This window comes from Symphalangus syndactylus, chromosome 3 (assembly GCF_028878055.3).
Source record: "Symphalangus syndactylus isolate Jambi chromosome 3, NHGRI_mSymSyn1-v2.1_pri, whole genome shotgun sequence".
NCBI classification, from domain to species: Eukaryota; Metazoa; Chordata; class Mammalia; order Primates; family Hylobatidae; genus Symphalangus; species Symphalangus syndactylus.
In genome coordinates, this window is record NC_072425.2 from 32,122,757 (window position 1) to 32,137,409 (window position 14,653).

Genomic DNA, 14,653 nt, shown 5'->3' on the forward strand with positions numbered 1-14,653 from the left:
AAGCATGCGCATTGACATATCTCTTAAAAATAAGATGTACAATGCGCAATCATTGTATATTTGTGTCACAAATTTACCAAATTGTCCGATTCAATTACATACTCACTGACCACCTGCTATGGATAAGGCAGTGTGGGAAATAAGACAGTCCTGCCCAAACCTTCAGGAATAAAGCTTCTCCAATATTTGGCCTGATCATGACAACGCTAATACTCAAAAGGCACTACCAGAAAAGTGGTGAGGACTTCAAGAGGGCCTCTTTCAGCCCATCACTACCCTAATTTCATTATACACACACAGTTTATAGGATGTGAAATCCTATATAAGGGCTCACCTGTGGATGTCTGCGAGGTATTTAACTTGAGTCTGGTCTTAAGGGTAACTAACCTTTTGTACCTTCCTGCCCCCCGCACACACATCCTTGTGACACATGCCTTCAACCGTCTTTCTAGTACAAGCTGTTCTCATTGTTCACTGCTTAAACTCACATTGTGCCATGTGTTCCGAGTGCCTTGATAATGACTCTGTCTCTCTATGCTCTCTACCTCCAAAGGGAACAGAACATACCTAGCCACAACTGTCCTGAAAGAGATACAGTTGGAGGCCAGGCTTGAAAAGCCTAAAGTCACCTAGTTTGCCTCTTAGCAAGTAGTAAACACACAGCTACAAGCTGACTGGTCACTAAGGAGTATAGTCCTGTGGCCATGAGACAGAGAAAAGATTTACCCACAAGGGTCTGTTTCTTCATGTCAACAATGAGCAAATGAGACAAATGATCCTAAAGGCCCTTTCAAACTCAGAGAGGAACCCCAACCACAGCCCCATCAGGACAGGACTTTTCCCTGGCATTTTCCCATCCAGGGATGGACCAGCCCTCCATCATTTCAAATTCCTAAGGCACAGGCCACTACCTCCAAATGATGAGGACAAACACTCACCATTAGGTTCCCTCAAGGCCATGATGAAGATAGACTGACAGAACCTCACCACACCAGTAACTCCTCACCAGAACCAACCCAGGACTTTCTCAGCTCTGAGGACCATTCAGCAGCTGATGAAGAACGGGCCACAGGCCTGATGTGGGGGCTCACGCCTGTAATCCCAGCATTTTGGGAGGCCAGGGCAGGCAGTTCACTTGAGGTCAGGAGTTTGAGACCAGCCTGGCCAACGTGGTGAAACCCGTGTCTATTAAAAATACAAAAATTAGCCAGGCGTGGGGGTATGCACCTGAAATCCCAGCTACTCGGGAGCCTGAGGCAGGAGAATCACTTGAACCCGGGAGGTGGAGGTTGCAGTGAGCCAAGATCGTGCCACTGCACTCCAGCCTGGGCGACAGAGCAAGACTCCATCTCCAAAAAATAAAGAACGGGCCACAGCCAGGCCTGTGGCAAGTCCTCTGCTCCATGCTTAGTTTCCATACTGCACAGCAAAGTCCGCCCTACTTAAGTTTCAAAAATCAGAAAGCCATTTTGGAAATGGAACTATATGACTCTCTTGGAGGAAGAAAATATACTTAAAAATTCTTACAGAGCAGCAATGTGAAAAGGTGGGGAAGCCACTTAAGACCATCTATCATTCTCCTAGTGTCTTCAGTCCCAGCCACACAGACCCCAATAATCCCAGACAGTCTTTGCTTTGCCATCCAATCACTCCTATCGTGCCCAGGGCACTCTGCAGAGACATTTTCCTGGTGAAAAGAGGAGGAGCAGTGGCCCTGTTTCTTATTAATTGGACTCAGCTCAGCTACTATCGGGGATAGAGCTTGAGTTTCAGAGACTGCCAGTCCACACTTCCTCTTTTCCACGCCCTTCCCCAGACAAGACTGTGTATAATTAATCCCATTCGCTCAGCCTGACTGACCTGATTTTTCAGGCTCAGTAAACAAGAAACTCAATACATATGCCCCACACATAGCGGGTAAAGAAAGAGCAAACAAATGTTTCTTTGATGTCTAACTTAAATTACACAAGCTTATGTCTCCCAGTGTAATAATGTTTTACAGATGCCAGATAAATCCTTGCTATATGACCATTTTTAAATCGTGCTTCAAATACAAATATATACTAAGTACTAACATACTTGCCACAGGCAAAAACAGAGCAATTGTACTATAGTATCCCAGTGCTGTGTATGCATTTCATCTGGCAAGGTTAAGAGAGTATTTGATGAAGGGTGTGTATACATAAGAGACAAATCCAGGGACACTCCAGGAATTGTAAAAACTTATTTTTGTTTATAAGAACAGATACCGGGGCTGGGCGCGGTGGCTCACGCCTGTAATCCCAGCACTTTGGGAGGCCAAGGCGGACGGATCATGAGGTCAGGAGATCGAGACCATCCTGGCTGACACAGTGAAATCCCGTCTCTACTAAAAAAATACAAAAAATTCGCCAAGCATAGTGGCGGGCGCCTGTGGTCCCAGCTGCTCAGGAAGCTGAGGCAAGAGAATGGCGTGAACCTGGGAAGTGGATCTTGCGGTGAGCCGAGGTCGTGCCACTGCACTCCAGCCTGGGCAACAGAGCAAGACTCCATCTCAAAAAAAAAAAAAAAAAGATACCAGCCGGGCGCGGTGGCTCACGCCTGTAATCCCAGCACTTTGGGAGGCCGAGGCGGACAGATCATGAGGTCAGGAGATCAAGGCCATCTTGGCCAACATGGAGAAACCCTGTCTCTACTAAAAATACAAAAATTAGCCAGGTGTGGTAGTGGGTGCCTGTAACCCCAGCTACTCGGGAGGCTGAGGCATGAGAGTCACTTGAACCCAAGAGGCGGAGGTTGCAGTGAGCCGAGATCATGCCACTGCACTCACTCCAGGCTGGTGACAGAGTGAGACTCCACCTCAAAAAAAAAAAAAAAAACAACAAAAAACAAAAAAACCCCAAAACAGATACCATTAACTTGGTAAGTGAAATATTCTAGTTCATTTTAAGGAAGTCAGGATGTCTTTCTATACCTGTTTTGGCCATAGGATCAAAAATTCAATGTGTATATCCCAATTTTTTTTTAACAAAAGTCAATGTGATACAGGAGAATGAGCTGCAAATTCACAGCCTCAGTTCCAATAATTTCCAACTAGTAGTCTCAAGCTAATGATCTCACATGTGACTTTATCCTATCACCACCATCATTTCCAACTTATAGATAAGGAAATTCAAACCATTTCCCTGGTCACGGAGAGATCCAAATTCAATCCTGCCTTTGAAAGTGTTTTATTAGCAACTTTATAGTGCACACATGAGAATGGGATTCACCAGAGGCTCCATTTTCCACTGTCCGCAGTTTAGTACATATCAACCCCTCACACCTGATGGGACAAGATGGAATAAGGAGAATGGGTATGTGGCAGTTTATCACTATTCTTTCTGCTTTGGCATGTGCTTAGAGTTTTCCATTGTAATTTGTTTTTATAACTAGTTGATTATTTTTTATTCCTCTTCTCAAGCTGTACAATGTTTTCATGGATCTACGATCTTTCTGGTTTAACATTTTTACAACCCGATGTTGACTGACAGGTTTCTCTCTGGAATTCAGGTCAGTCCCTATTCAGGTCTTTCCTCATGGGATGCCCTTGACCTGCCCCAAAGACAGATTAATCATTCAGAGGTCTCCTTTGGAAAGTAGGAGGGTGCTATTTAGAGGTGGGAATGTTCAACACTGAGCCACATATCTTTTTCTATTGGTCATAAAGACTGGGCCTTTCCACCAATCAGTGCCCCCATCGTTGGAGTCTCCTGAAGCGATGTTCTCCAACCAGTCTATGCGCAGGCCGGGGAAGTTTCCGGTGTGGGCACTGGCACATTTCCTCCTGCACTCCACTCGGATTCTGCACACAGAATTTGAGGCCAAAGATGTTTCTTGTCCTCATAGTTCCTCTTCTCATTCACTGCTGCTAGACCAAAGCCATTCTCACTCTTGTTCCTTTTATATAGCATCTGTCCCTCCCTCTGTTTTAAAAAGCTTTCAAATTCATATCACTTTTGTTCTAAAATTCCACAATAATATGCTTTGGGTTGGTGATCTTTTCAATCCTTTTGCTGGGCAATTATCATGTCCTTTTAATTGGACAATTTATGTCTTCAGCTTTGGGGGATTTTCTTGTATTATTTCTTTTACAATTTCCTTCCCTCAGTCTTCCCTGTTCTTTCAGGAACTCTTATCAGTCAGATGCTGAACATTTGGGATTAATCCCCTATGTCTCTTTTCTTACACATTTTCAGTACTTTTGCATTTTTGTTCTATTTTCCAGCAACTTTTGTTTTGTCTTACTTTAAGATTTCTTCAATTTCACCTTCCAACTTGATTATTCAGTTTTATTTCAGCAATCATGTTTTAACTTCCAAGAACTCTAATTATCTATTACTTTTCAATGGCATCTTTGTTCTTGTTTCATAGGCATTATATCTTCTTGAACTCTCGAATTTCTTCCCAAACTTTTTTTTTGTTTAATTCACGTACTTGGTTCACTATGTATTCCATTTATATGTCCATGATGTCAGTCCACATGTCTGATCCTGCCCACCCAGGAAGAAGGAAACTTATATCACATGCAAACAGGCAATAATCCATTACTTTCTGATAATTGCTATTACAAAGAAAGTATGCAAGTACACAAGAAGCAAGCCAGCTTACTTTCATGGAGTCAGAGTATAAAATATATTCCCTGAGCACAGGTAGGAAGTCTTCTGTCATGTCATCTGTCAGCTCTTCTAAGGCTGTAGAGCAGTTCCCAATGCAAGCTGACACACCCTCCAGGGGTTCGGCCAGCTCACCCTCCAAGGTGCTCCACGTGGAGTACACAGGCCCGTATTCTCTCAGCTCCACAAGGTACTCTGAACAGGGAAGAGAAACCAATTAAAATCCGGCTGGGTAGCAGTTGCTGCTATTACTGACTCAGTAATCACCACAGCCAAGAGCTCTCTACATGAACATGTGTTTCTTTGGCCATTCACTCACCTGATCCCAATCTTCTTTAAACACAACACTGTTTCTAGCACAACTGCTTAAAAACCTCTGACAGCTCATGCTACATCAATCCCTTCCATCCCGTGATGGGAATGCCATGCCTCTGGATAATGGGCCTTATGGGGAAAAGCAGTAGCAGCCACATCCACCAAACATCTTTGAAAATAACCACTCGCTGGCCTGGTGGTGGCTCATACCTGTAATCCCAGCACTTTAGGAGGCCGAGGTGGGTGGATCACAAAGTCAGGAGATCGAGACCATCCTGCTAACACAGTGAAACCGTCTCTACTAAAAATACAAAAAAATTAGCCGGGCATGGTGGCAGGCGCCTGTAGTCCCAACTACTCAGGAGGCTGAGGCAGGAGAATTGCTTGAACCCAGGAGGCAGAGATTGCAGTGAGCTGAGATCACTCCACTGCACTCCAGCCTGGGCAACAAAGCGAGAATCCGTCAAAAAAAAAAAAAAAAAAAAAAAAAGAACCACTCTCCTACCCATAGTGTGAAGCAGAATTTTAACAGGCAATGGAGGCAGAGTTTCTAAGTTTAGGGAGATGTTTTTAAAGGTTAAAAAATAAAATCAGTGGCTGGGCACGGTGGCTCACGCCTGTAATCCCAGCACTTTAGGAGGCCAAGGCGGGCAGATCATGAGGTCAGGAGATCGAGACCATCCTGACTAACACGGTGAAACCCCATCTCTACTAAAAATACAAAAAATTAGCCAGGCATGGTGGCAGGCGCCTGTGGTCCCAGCTACTCGGGAGGCTGAGGCAGGAGAATGGCGTGAACCCGGGAGGCGGAGCTTGCAGTGAGCCGAGATGGTGCCACTGCACTCCAGCCTGGGCGACAGAGCGGGACTTCATCTCAAAAAAAAAAAAAAAAAAAAAAAAAATCAGTCACAATGGATAAACAATGGAATTTTAGGAAACATTTTGATACAAGAGATGCGGTCTTACACTGGCAGACTCACTCTATCACTCGGTGGTCACCTCAGCCCCTTGGATCCCATCAGAATTTACTCCACATGATCCTTAGGTGTGGATGGCATCCAAAGCTATCTCCAAAACCTATGGGCCCCACATGGTATCATCAGTGGATTAAGTAGAGGGAACAAGTACAAGAAATGAGAAAAAATAAATGTTGATTTTTTCCCCCATAAAGAAAATCTGGCCCATCATTTGTCACCAGGAGTCTTGCCATTGTTACAACAGAACACAGTCATCACGGCTTAGTGACCGATGAAAGGCAACTGCTGGGGAATCCTTCTCAACGTGCTTCCCATGCCAGTGAGATCATTTACACTGTTCATGTCTGTCCACCCCACACGTATGTAAGGAGATAAAAGATCCCAACATTCTGGGATGTGGCAAAGCAGGTGGCCCCGAGAGGGGTGGGAAGGAAGTGGAGGCAAAAACAAGGAAGGATCAATACAGGCCCTGGCAACTCCCCCATGCAGGAGGAGTGGGTTTAAAATGAACCACGGTGGGGTGGGTGAGTCAATTACAAGTCTGAAGATTCATCAGGGTCATAACTTTGGCAAACACAGGTCCCTGTGCTGTCTTTTTGAACCATCTTTCTGCCAGAAAAGGTATCTAAGTTTGTTTACTAAATTATTGTTCCCTATGGATGAAGGGCAGTTGAGTCTATGTCTCCACTTTTAAAGCTAACGTTAAGAGAGCATAAAAGAGGAAACACCTGGCGAATCAGCAGTGCTGGCCATGGGAAAAGCAAACACAAGTCTGATACAGCAGGACAAAGGACGGGGTGCAAAGTGACATTCCAGTCACACCTAACTCCTCCCCTCCTTGTATTTCTTTGATAAGCAAAAGACGGCCTAGTTCTGTCACTCCAGCATTTTGCAGTTTGATTCTCTGTAGCACACATGAATGGCATTTCTGCCAATGTGGCTGCAGGGCATAATCAAGACCTCAACAGACAGCTCACCTATTTCTTCTTTGATGATCCGCTGGGCTATTCGATCAATGGTTCCCAGTTTGAGTGCAAACGTATCTAAGTAGTCACCTACGGCGGCAAACTCAAGCGGCCGAGTCCTCAGCTTGTAGCCGCCAGTAACGTGCTTGACTGACTCACCCATTCTGGTCAGCAGTGCTATCCCTTGCTTCTTGTAGGCGTTCAGGTCCTGAGGATGATATGTGAATAAGCTCAAAGCACTCACTCACTCACACAGGCAGGACTAAATAAAACAGCTTCTAAAAGCAGCTTCAGTTTGGAAATGGAGGACTCGGGGAAACAAGGAGCTAAGTTAGAAGCCCTAATCATGTTCACACGAGGACCCTGGCCTGGACGTCATAACCACCAGACTCAGGCTCCCGTAGGTTGACACCTAAATCCCTTTCAGCAGAGCTGAACTCCAGTCCTTAATCAAATTCACTCACCTGAGCACACTGCCCTTTAAACACAATGCTGTTTCTAACATAATTTTTTTTAAGTATCTGTTTCTCCCATACAAAGTACCCTATGTTGTCTTTAGGAGCAAAACTGAAGAGCAGAGGTTCCGAGATCCATCACTCATTTATTTATACCCCAACTAAAGCCACATAAGGGGAGTAAAGGGTGGAAAGCAGGAAACAGTGACAGAAAAACATTGCTAGAAAACTCAGGCCTTGGATGGATGCTGTAAACAGCAAAACATTTTAACCCTGGATTTCTTGAAGGCAAAACTGGAAATATGTTGAGTTTCATAGACCATTGTATCTAAATATAAAGCTTATTAGCCAGGCTAGGCACAGTGGCTCATGCCTGTAATCCCAGTACTTTGGGAGGCTGAGGTAGGCAGATCACCTGAGGTCAGGAGTTCAAGACCAGCCTGGCCAACATGGTGAAACCCTGTCTCTACTAAAAATACAAAAAAAAAAAAAAAAAAAAAAAATTAGTTGGGTGTGGTGGCATGCACCTGTAGTCCCAGCTACTCAGGAGGCTGAGGCATGAGAATCACTTGAACCTGGAAGGCAGAGGTTGCAATGAGTTGAGATCGTGCCACTGCACTCCAGCCTGGGCAAAAAACAAAAGCATATTAGCCTGCCTGATAAAACAAGCTTCCTCCTATCATCAAACCCTAAGAGGAATCTATACCATCTTCAGGTTGTCCTGTGTCACCTACTGAAAGGGTAGCTTCCAAAATGGTTTTACAGAAGGTACAGGTGTGTCTGTTCCTCATATCCACCCTCAATACTAACAGAATATTAATTCCCAGACCTAGAAGGGTATGACTAGAGGGAGAAAAAGGAACCCAGAACAAGGACACAGCTTTCTGGTGATGTGGCCTGATGCAGAGGATAGAGCAGAGAATGTGGAATTCACAGCTAACATGGCCCGACAGCCCCTCCGCATTTGATGTACAATTTCAGGCTGAGGTCTCTATAGTATCTGAGTGTAGGCACCTTGTGAATTCACTTCCTTCTTCGCTTCCTCCTTCAGGCCTTCATTTTTGTTCTTGATCCACTCTTTCCTATTGAGGTGTTAGAGTGTGTGTGTGCGTGTGTGTGTGTAGGTTTTTATCCACGGTTCCTGGCTCATAACCTCCACAGACCTTGTTCCAGTCTTTTCACTATAATGTTGGGTGTGTTAAGCCTCAGGAAACAGAATCTCTCTGTCTTTCTCCTGCCCTCCTTTCACCTGCCCCAAGGCAGGACTCGAACCTTCCCCAGCCTTTCTGACTAGGGTCCCTCCCCATACCCTGCAGGATGGAATGCTGCTGTCACGAAGCTTCCACAAAAACCCAAGAGAGCTGGGTTTAGAGAACTTCTGGAGAGCTGAACATGTGGAGTCTCCTGAAGGTTGGTACACCCAGGGAGGGCATGGAAGCTCCACACCCCTTCCCCCACGCCTTGCCCAATGCAACTCTTCATCTGTATCCTTTGTGATATCCTTTACAATAAACTGGTAAATGTGTTTCTCTGAGTTCTGTGAACTGCTCTAGCAAATTAATGGAACCCAAAGAAGGGGTCATGGGAAGCCCAACTTGAAGCTAGCTGGTCAGAAGTTTTGGAGGCTTGAACTTAACGTTCGAGATCTGGAAGCTCTCAGACTTGGGGACTGAGTCCTCAACCTGTGGGATCTGATGCTATGTCCAGGTAAATAATGTGCGAATTAAACTGGTGGACATCCAGCTGGCAATGGCTGCTTGGTGTTTGGGGAAAATCTCGCCCCCACCCCGCAATTTGGTCACAGAAGTCTTCTCCTGTGTTGATGACAACTGTTGTTGTCTGAGAGCAGAGGAAAACCATGGTTTGAGAGTTTTTCTGGAATACCTATCCATACCTTCCCCCAACCGAGGGCCTTGCCCTACCAATTATCCCCTCTCCTGTCTGTATCTTCAATTTCTAATCCTTCAGCATGTAAAATACACCCAAGGCTGACCCATCTTAAAAACAGCAGCAATCTCCTCTAGTTCCTTTCCACCTCTCTCCTTCCCTTCAGAGTCAGGCTGCCTGAGAGAGTGTCCTAAAGATTCCATCTCCCCTTCTGACCTCCCACATTCTAGACAAGAAACATCCCCAAAGGCACAAGGCCTTCACAAGACTATAACTGAAGCCTCAGAGTTCTTGGAATTACCTCTGCAGACAGCGTTTTTACGAGTGGGACTAGAGTCAAATGGGCTCGCTGGACTGTACAGGCTCCGCTTCAAGTAGAGCTTTGAAAGGGTGTCCCAGTTAACCAAGTTAATTTATGTGTTGAATAAAGTTATTCAGTAGTATCTATCTGATTGCTGTACCCACTTAACCAAAGATGAAAATATTGACTTGAATATAGTTGCTATTGAGCGTCCCCATTTCTCCCAGTATTACTACTGGCTGCTACTGCTTCTTCTTTTTAATATATGGAGATGTGGTCTCACCATGTTGCCCAAGCTGAACATGAACTCCTGGGCTCAGGTGATCTACCCCCTTGGCCTCCCAAAGCGCTGGGTGTTACAGGCATGAGCCATTACATACAGCCTTTTGGCTTCTTCTTAAAGACACTTCTAACTTGTTGAAAAGCTCATGTCATCACAAAGAAAACGAAGAGTGTCTCTGCATTCCCTAAGGCAGAACACGTAAGTGGCTCATCTAAGAACAAGATCAAGTAATTCAAGGTATGTTAAAGGAAAAAATGAGGCAGCTGGAAGAGGGGTAATAGGGTGCTGCCATTTAATAGGCATAGAGTTTCAGATCTGCAAGATGCAAACGTTCTGAAGATGAGCTGCATAACTAATTTAAATATACTTAACACTACTTAACTGTACACTTAGAAACTGTTAGGATGGTAAATGTTAGGTGTATTTTATCACAATTTTAAAAATTTTTAAAGAAAAGATAAGGCCATTTAGCACATTTTGTTCAGCAAGTGATACTGAATTAGGGCTAAAATTTGTTCTGTTTAAAGCCACCTCTCCTGTATTCACTCACATGGAGTCGGATTTTGATCGAGGCAGTCAAGGATCTTATATTTTTTAAGTCATTTTCATACTGCTTGGCCCACAGATAGATAAATCTCCTTCTCTCTCTCTGTCTCACACACACACACACACACACACACACACACACACACACACACACATACACTCTCTTTCCTACTTATTCTTCTTACAGATTCCTAACAACCAGAGGTCCAAGCTTTTCCCTCCCTTTTCTTTTTTGTTCAGTAAGCATGAATGTGCTTGAGGGCTTTCTTGAAAATGGACCTTGGGGGAGAAAGTGTGTTGTGCTTTTGGAGAATAGGATGTATTCTACTTTGAGTATGAGTTGAAGAATTATACTTGAGGATTAGTTTGCCAGGAAATACTTATTTTTAAAAAGTGTACCTGTCCAACCTGTAGTGGGGGAAAGCCTCTGGGAAAAAGAGACGCTGAACTGGAATGTCATCAGTAAGACTCAATGCCAACTGAGGTTATAAAAACTAAAGGACTTTGTCATGTGGCTTCCATTGAATGAAGAATGGCACACTCTCCGAAGTCTTTAATGTCAACTAATGTTATCTATAACTATTTCTCAATTTTGCAGATTTAAAAACTAGAAAGTATCTGGACCACAATACCCTTGGCCAACATGGAACATGGTACATATGGCCTGAACATGGGAATATGATACCTGAAACCAAACAGATGCGACTGGAGGGAAGCTAGCAGGAGGGTCTGAGCATGTGACCCCATTTCTGCAGACAGCGAGAACGCAGCACCTCAGGTTTTCTGGCCAGTTCTGCCAAGAGGGAAGTGCAGAGAAAGGCCAGTGGACAACCAACTTGAGTTTGAATACACAGAATCTGGCAACTGTGTAGGACCCAAATGTTTTATCTGGCAAATGTCCACCTGATAGGAACATGATTGGAGGTTAAGTAACAATCAGGCAGTCTGATACACAGGGAAGGTGTGGCCTCAGTAGCCACAAAGACCCAATTTGAGATCCTAGTGACGCTACCTGAACAAGGACAAGCTCCTGGAACTTGAGTTTGTCTGTAAAATGCAGCTGCAAGTAATCACTCAAAGCGCCCTTAAGAACACCCTCACCAAACACTCAAATGTTCCTTCTGTTCCATGCCCATTGCTGGTCAGACTGGCCTCACCCAGTAATACTGCCAAGTGTTTAAGGAAACACTTAGCTCTGCTTTTGGCAGAGCAAATATTCTAACTTCCTCTGCTGCTGCAAGTGGGTAGGGCCCCAGATGGGGTGGGGATAGATCTCCTAAATTCTAACATAGAATCCATCTATATGGATTTGCTAATGCAAAAAAGCATGCTAATGCACACAGGCACCCAAAAAAAGACCAATTTTATGACAACCCTGTTACAGTGAACCATTCGCTCATGAAAGTGGCTTCTGAAAGATCAAAACAGCTTTTTTTTTTTTTTTTTTTTTTTTTTTTTAAGAGACAGGGTCTCACTCTGTCACCCAGGCTGCAGTGCAGTGGCACGATCATAGCTCACTGAAGCCTCAAACTCCTGGGCTCAAGCTATCCTCCTGCCTTAGCCTCCCAGGTAGCTGGGACTACAGGCGCACAACATCACACTTGGCTATTTGTTAAAAGTTTTTGTAGAGACTGAGTCTTGCTCAAGACAGCTTTTAGGAAAGAGCCCCAGGAATGGTAATATGGGGGAAGAGTATGTAAACTGCCCTTACCTTAGCAGTAAGGAAAACATTAAAGTGTTCATTGAAAGAGAGCACAGGATGATCCGTAATTCTTTTTAGAAATTTATCCAAAGCTTTTCTTCTGGTCTCCACAAACTCTTCTGAAAAACGATCCACAACACCTTTTACCACAAACTTCTCGGGAAGAGGCTATGAAGACATGAAGAAAAAAATCAGAGTAATTGATGAGATGGTGCAAGGAAAACAACCAAGCTAGCACACAGTTCTATTACCCCTCTGTCCAAGAAAAGTATTTCTTAATCAGGCAGATCTTCATGTAGTTATTAATATAAAGATTTCTGAAAAATATACATGGAGTAAATACCCTGTCAATTTTATAATGCAAGGAATAAAACACTAAATTACAGCCTCTGAAACACAGAAAAGTAGATATTTATCCAGTAAATTCAACAGTAATTTTTACATTGCTTGATGTACACGTGATATGATGGAAAAGTTATGGCAAGAAGAAAAGAAGAAAAAAGAAAAGAAAAAGAAGGAAGGAAGGAAGGAAGGAAGGAAGGAAGGAAGGAAGGAAGGAAGGAAAGGCAGGCAGGCAGGCAGGCATCAACCACATAAAAATTTATTTAAATGTTTTCAGATTCTGCTCCCAGTGCTTCATTCCCCATTCATACTTGGTGAATGAATAAATTAGGTAAATTCATGTATCTAAAAAAAAATACCTTTTATAAGCCAATTTTTTGGTTTAGGTTTATACTCAAAAATTCTCTAAAATGTAATTTCCCTTATTCCCCTTATTCAAATACATTTCTCTATATACTGACTTAGAGTCAATACTGTGGGCAATTTAAAACTACCTGCCTACCAAGGGATCTTTGAGCTTTTAATCTGTTTCCATAGTAGTTTGATCAACTGCTTGATTAAAAAGCTTTCTTTATTATTACTACCACAGGGAAAAGAAGTATCTGCTATGCACATTTTAAAATATTTGAGCTATGAAATATTTTTAAAATTGTACATTTAAAAAACAGGCAACTAAATCTAATAGATATTTCTCTAAAGAAGATACCCAAATGGCTAAGAAGCACATGAAAAGATGCTTAACATCAGTAGTCTCAGGGAAATGCAAGTCAAAACCATCATGAGATGCCATTTCATACCTGCTAAGATGGCCATAAGCTTAAAAAAAAAAAAAAAAAAAAGTGTTGGTGAGGATGTGGAGAAATCAGAACCTTTATACATTGCTGGTGGGAATGTAAAACATGCAGCCACTGTGGAAAACAGTTTGGTGGTTCCTCAATAAGTTAAATTTAGAATTACCACAAAACTCAGCAATTCCACTCACAGATTTATGCCCAAAAGAACTAAAAGCAAGGCTGGGCATGGTGGCTCATGCTTGTAATCCCAGCACTTTGGGAGGCCAAGGCAGGTGGATTGCCTCAGCTCAGGAGTTCGAGACCAGCCTGGGCAACATGGTGAAACCACATCTCTACCAAAAATATTAAATATAAAAACAATTACCTGGGCATGGTGGCTTGCACCTCTAGTCCCAACTATTCAGGAGGCTGAGGTGGGAGGATAGCTTAGGCTGGCAAGATGGGGAGGTTGCAGTGAGCAGAGATTGCGCCACTGCACTTCAGCCTGGGTTACAGAGTGAGACTTCATCTCAAACAAACATTTTTTAAAGCTTTAAAAAAAAAAAAAAAAGAATTGAAAGCAGGTGCCCAAACAAAATTTTGTACACAAATAGTCATAACAGCCTTGTTTACAATGACCAAAAGGCTGAAGCAATCCAAATGTCCATCAACATGTGAATGGGCAAACAAAATGTGGCATATCCATGCAATGGACTAATAGTTTGTCATAAAAACTAAGTACTAAAACATGCTACATCATGGAAGAACCCTGGAAACATTATGGTAAATGAAAGCAGCCAGATACCAAAGTCCATATATATGATTCCATTCATGTGAAATGTCCAGAATAGGTAAACCCATAGAGACAGACAGTAGATGTGTGGTTGCCAGGGGCTGGAGAGATCAGGGGAAATGAGATGTGACTGCTTCATGGGTACAGGGTTTCCTTCCAAGGTGATTCGGAAACTTTTCAGAAGGTGGTGACAGACGCACAACACTGTGAATGTATTTGATGCCACTGAATTGTAGATTATAAAATGGTGCTGTTTTTTAGCATGATAAAAGAGCGTATTATATACCTCAAAGTCATAAGGCATAATAATAAAACCAGCACTTATTAATCTACCACTCAACTTGACAGAGAGAACACTGCCATTGACAAAGCTCCCTGTCAGCGGATCCCTGATCAGATCTCCACTTATTCCTGCCCCCGTGAAGGAATTACAGTCCTCAACTTTTTGGTCATTGCTCCCCTCTAAGTTTCAGTTTTAAAACAATGTACTGTTCGTTGAACTTGTTGTTTAACTTTGTAAAAAATAAAACTACAGTTAATGTGTCACATAATGACAGAGATACACTCTGAGAAAAGCATTGTCAGGCGATTTCATCATTGTGTGAACATCATAGAGTGCACCTACACAAACCTAGATGGTGCGGCTACTACACACCGAGGCGATACAAGTATAGGCTATT

General features: G+C 43.3%; 1 protein-coding gene across 4 annotated transcripts in view; it reads right to left on the reverse strand.

The window, feature by feature from the left end:
* SNX30 (sorting nexin family member 30) overlaps positions 1-14,653 on the reverse strand; it is a 125,485-nt gene that overhangs the window by 37,954 nt on the left and 72,878 nt on the right. For all 4 annotated transcript variants that reach the window (XM_063636121.1, XM_055271488.2, XM_063636120.1 and 1 more), the window contains exons 4-6: positions 12,075-12,233; positions 6,904-7,099; positions 4,630-4,829 (exon numbers count right to left, since the gene is read on the reverse strand). In XM_063636121.1, the coding sequence (XP_063492191.1) occupies positions 4,630-4,829; positions 6,904-7,099; positions 12,075-12,233 (555 nt within the window). The remainder of the gene's footprint in view (positions 1-4,629; positions 4,830-6,903; positions 7,100-12,074; positions 12,234-14,653) is intronic.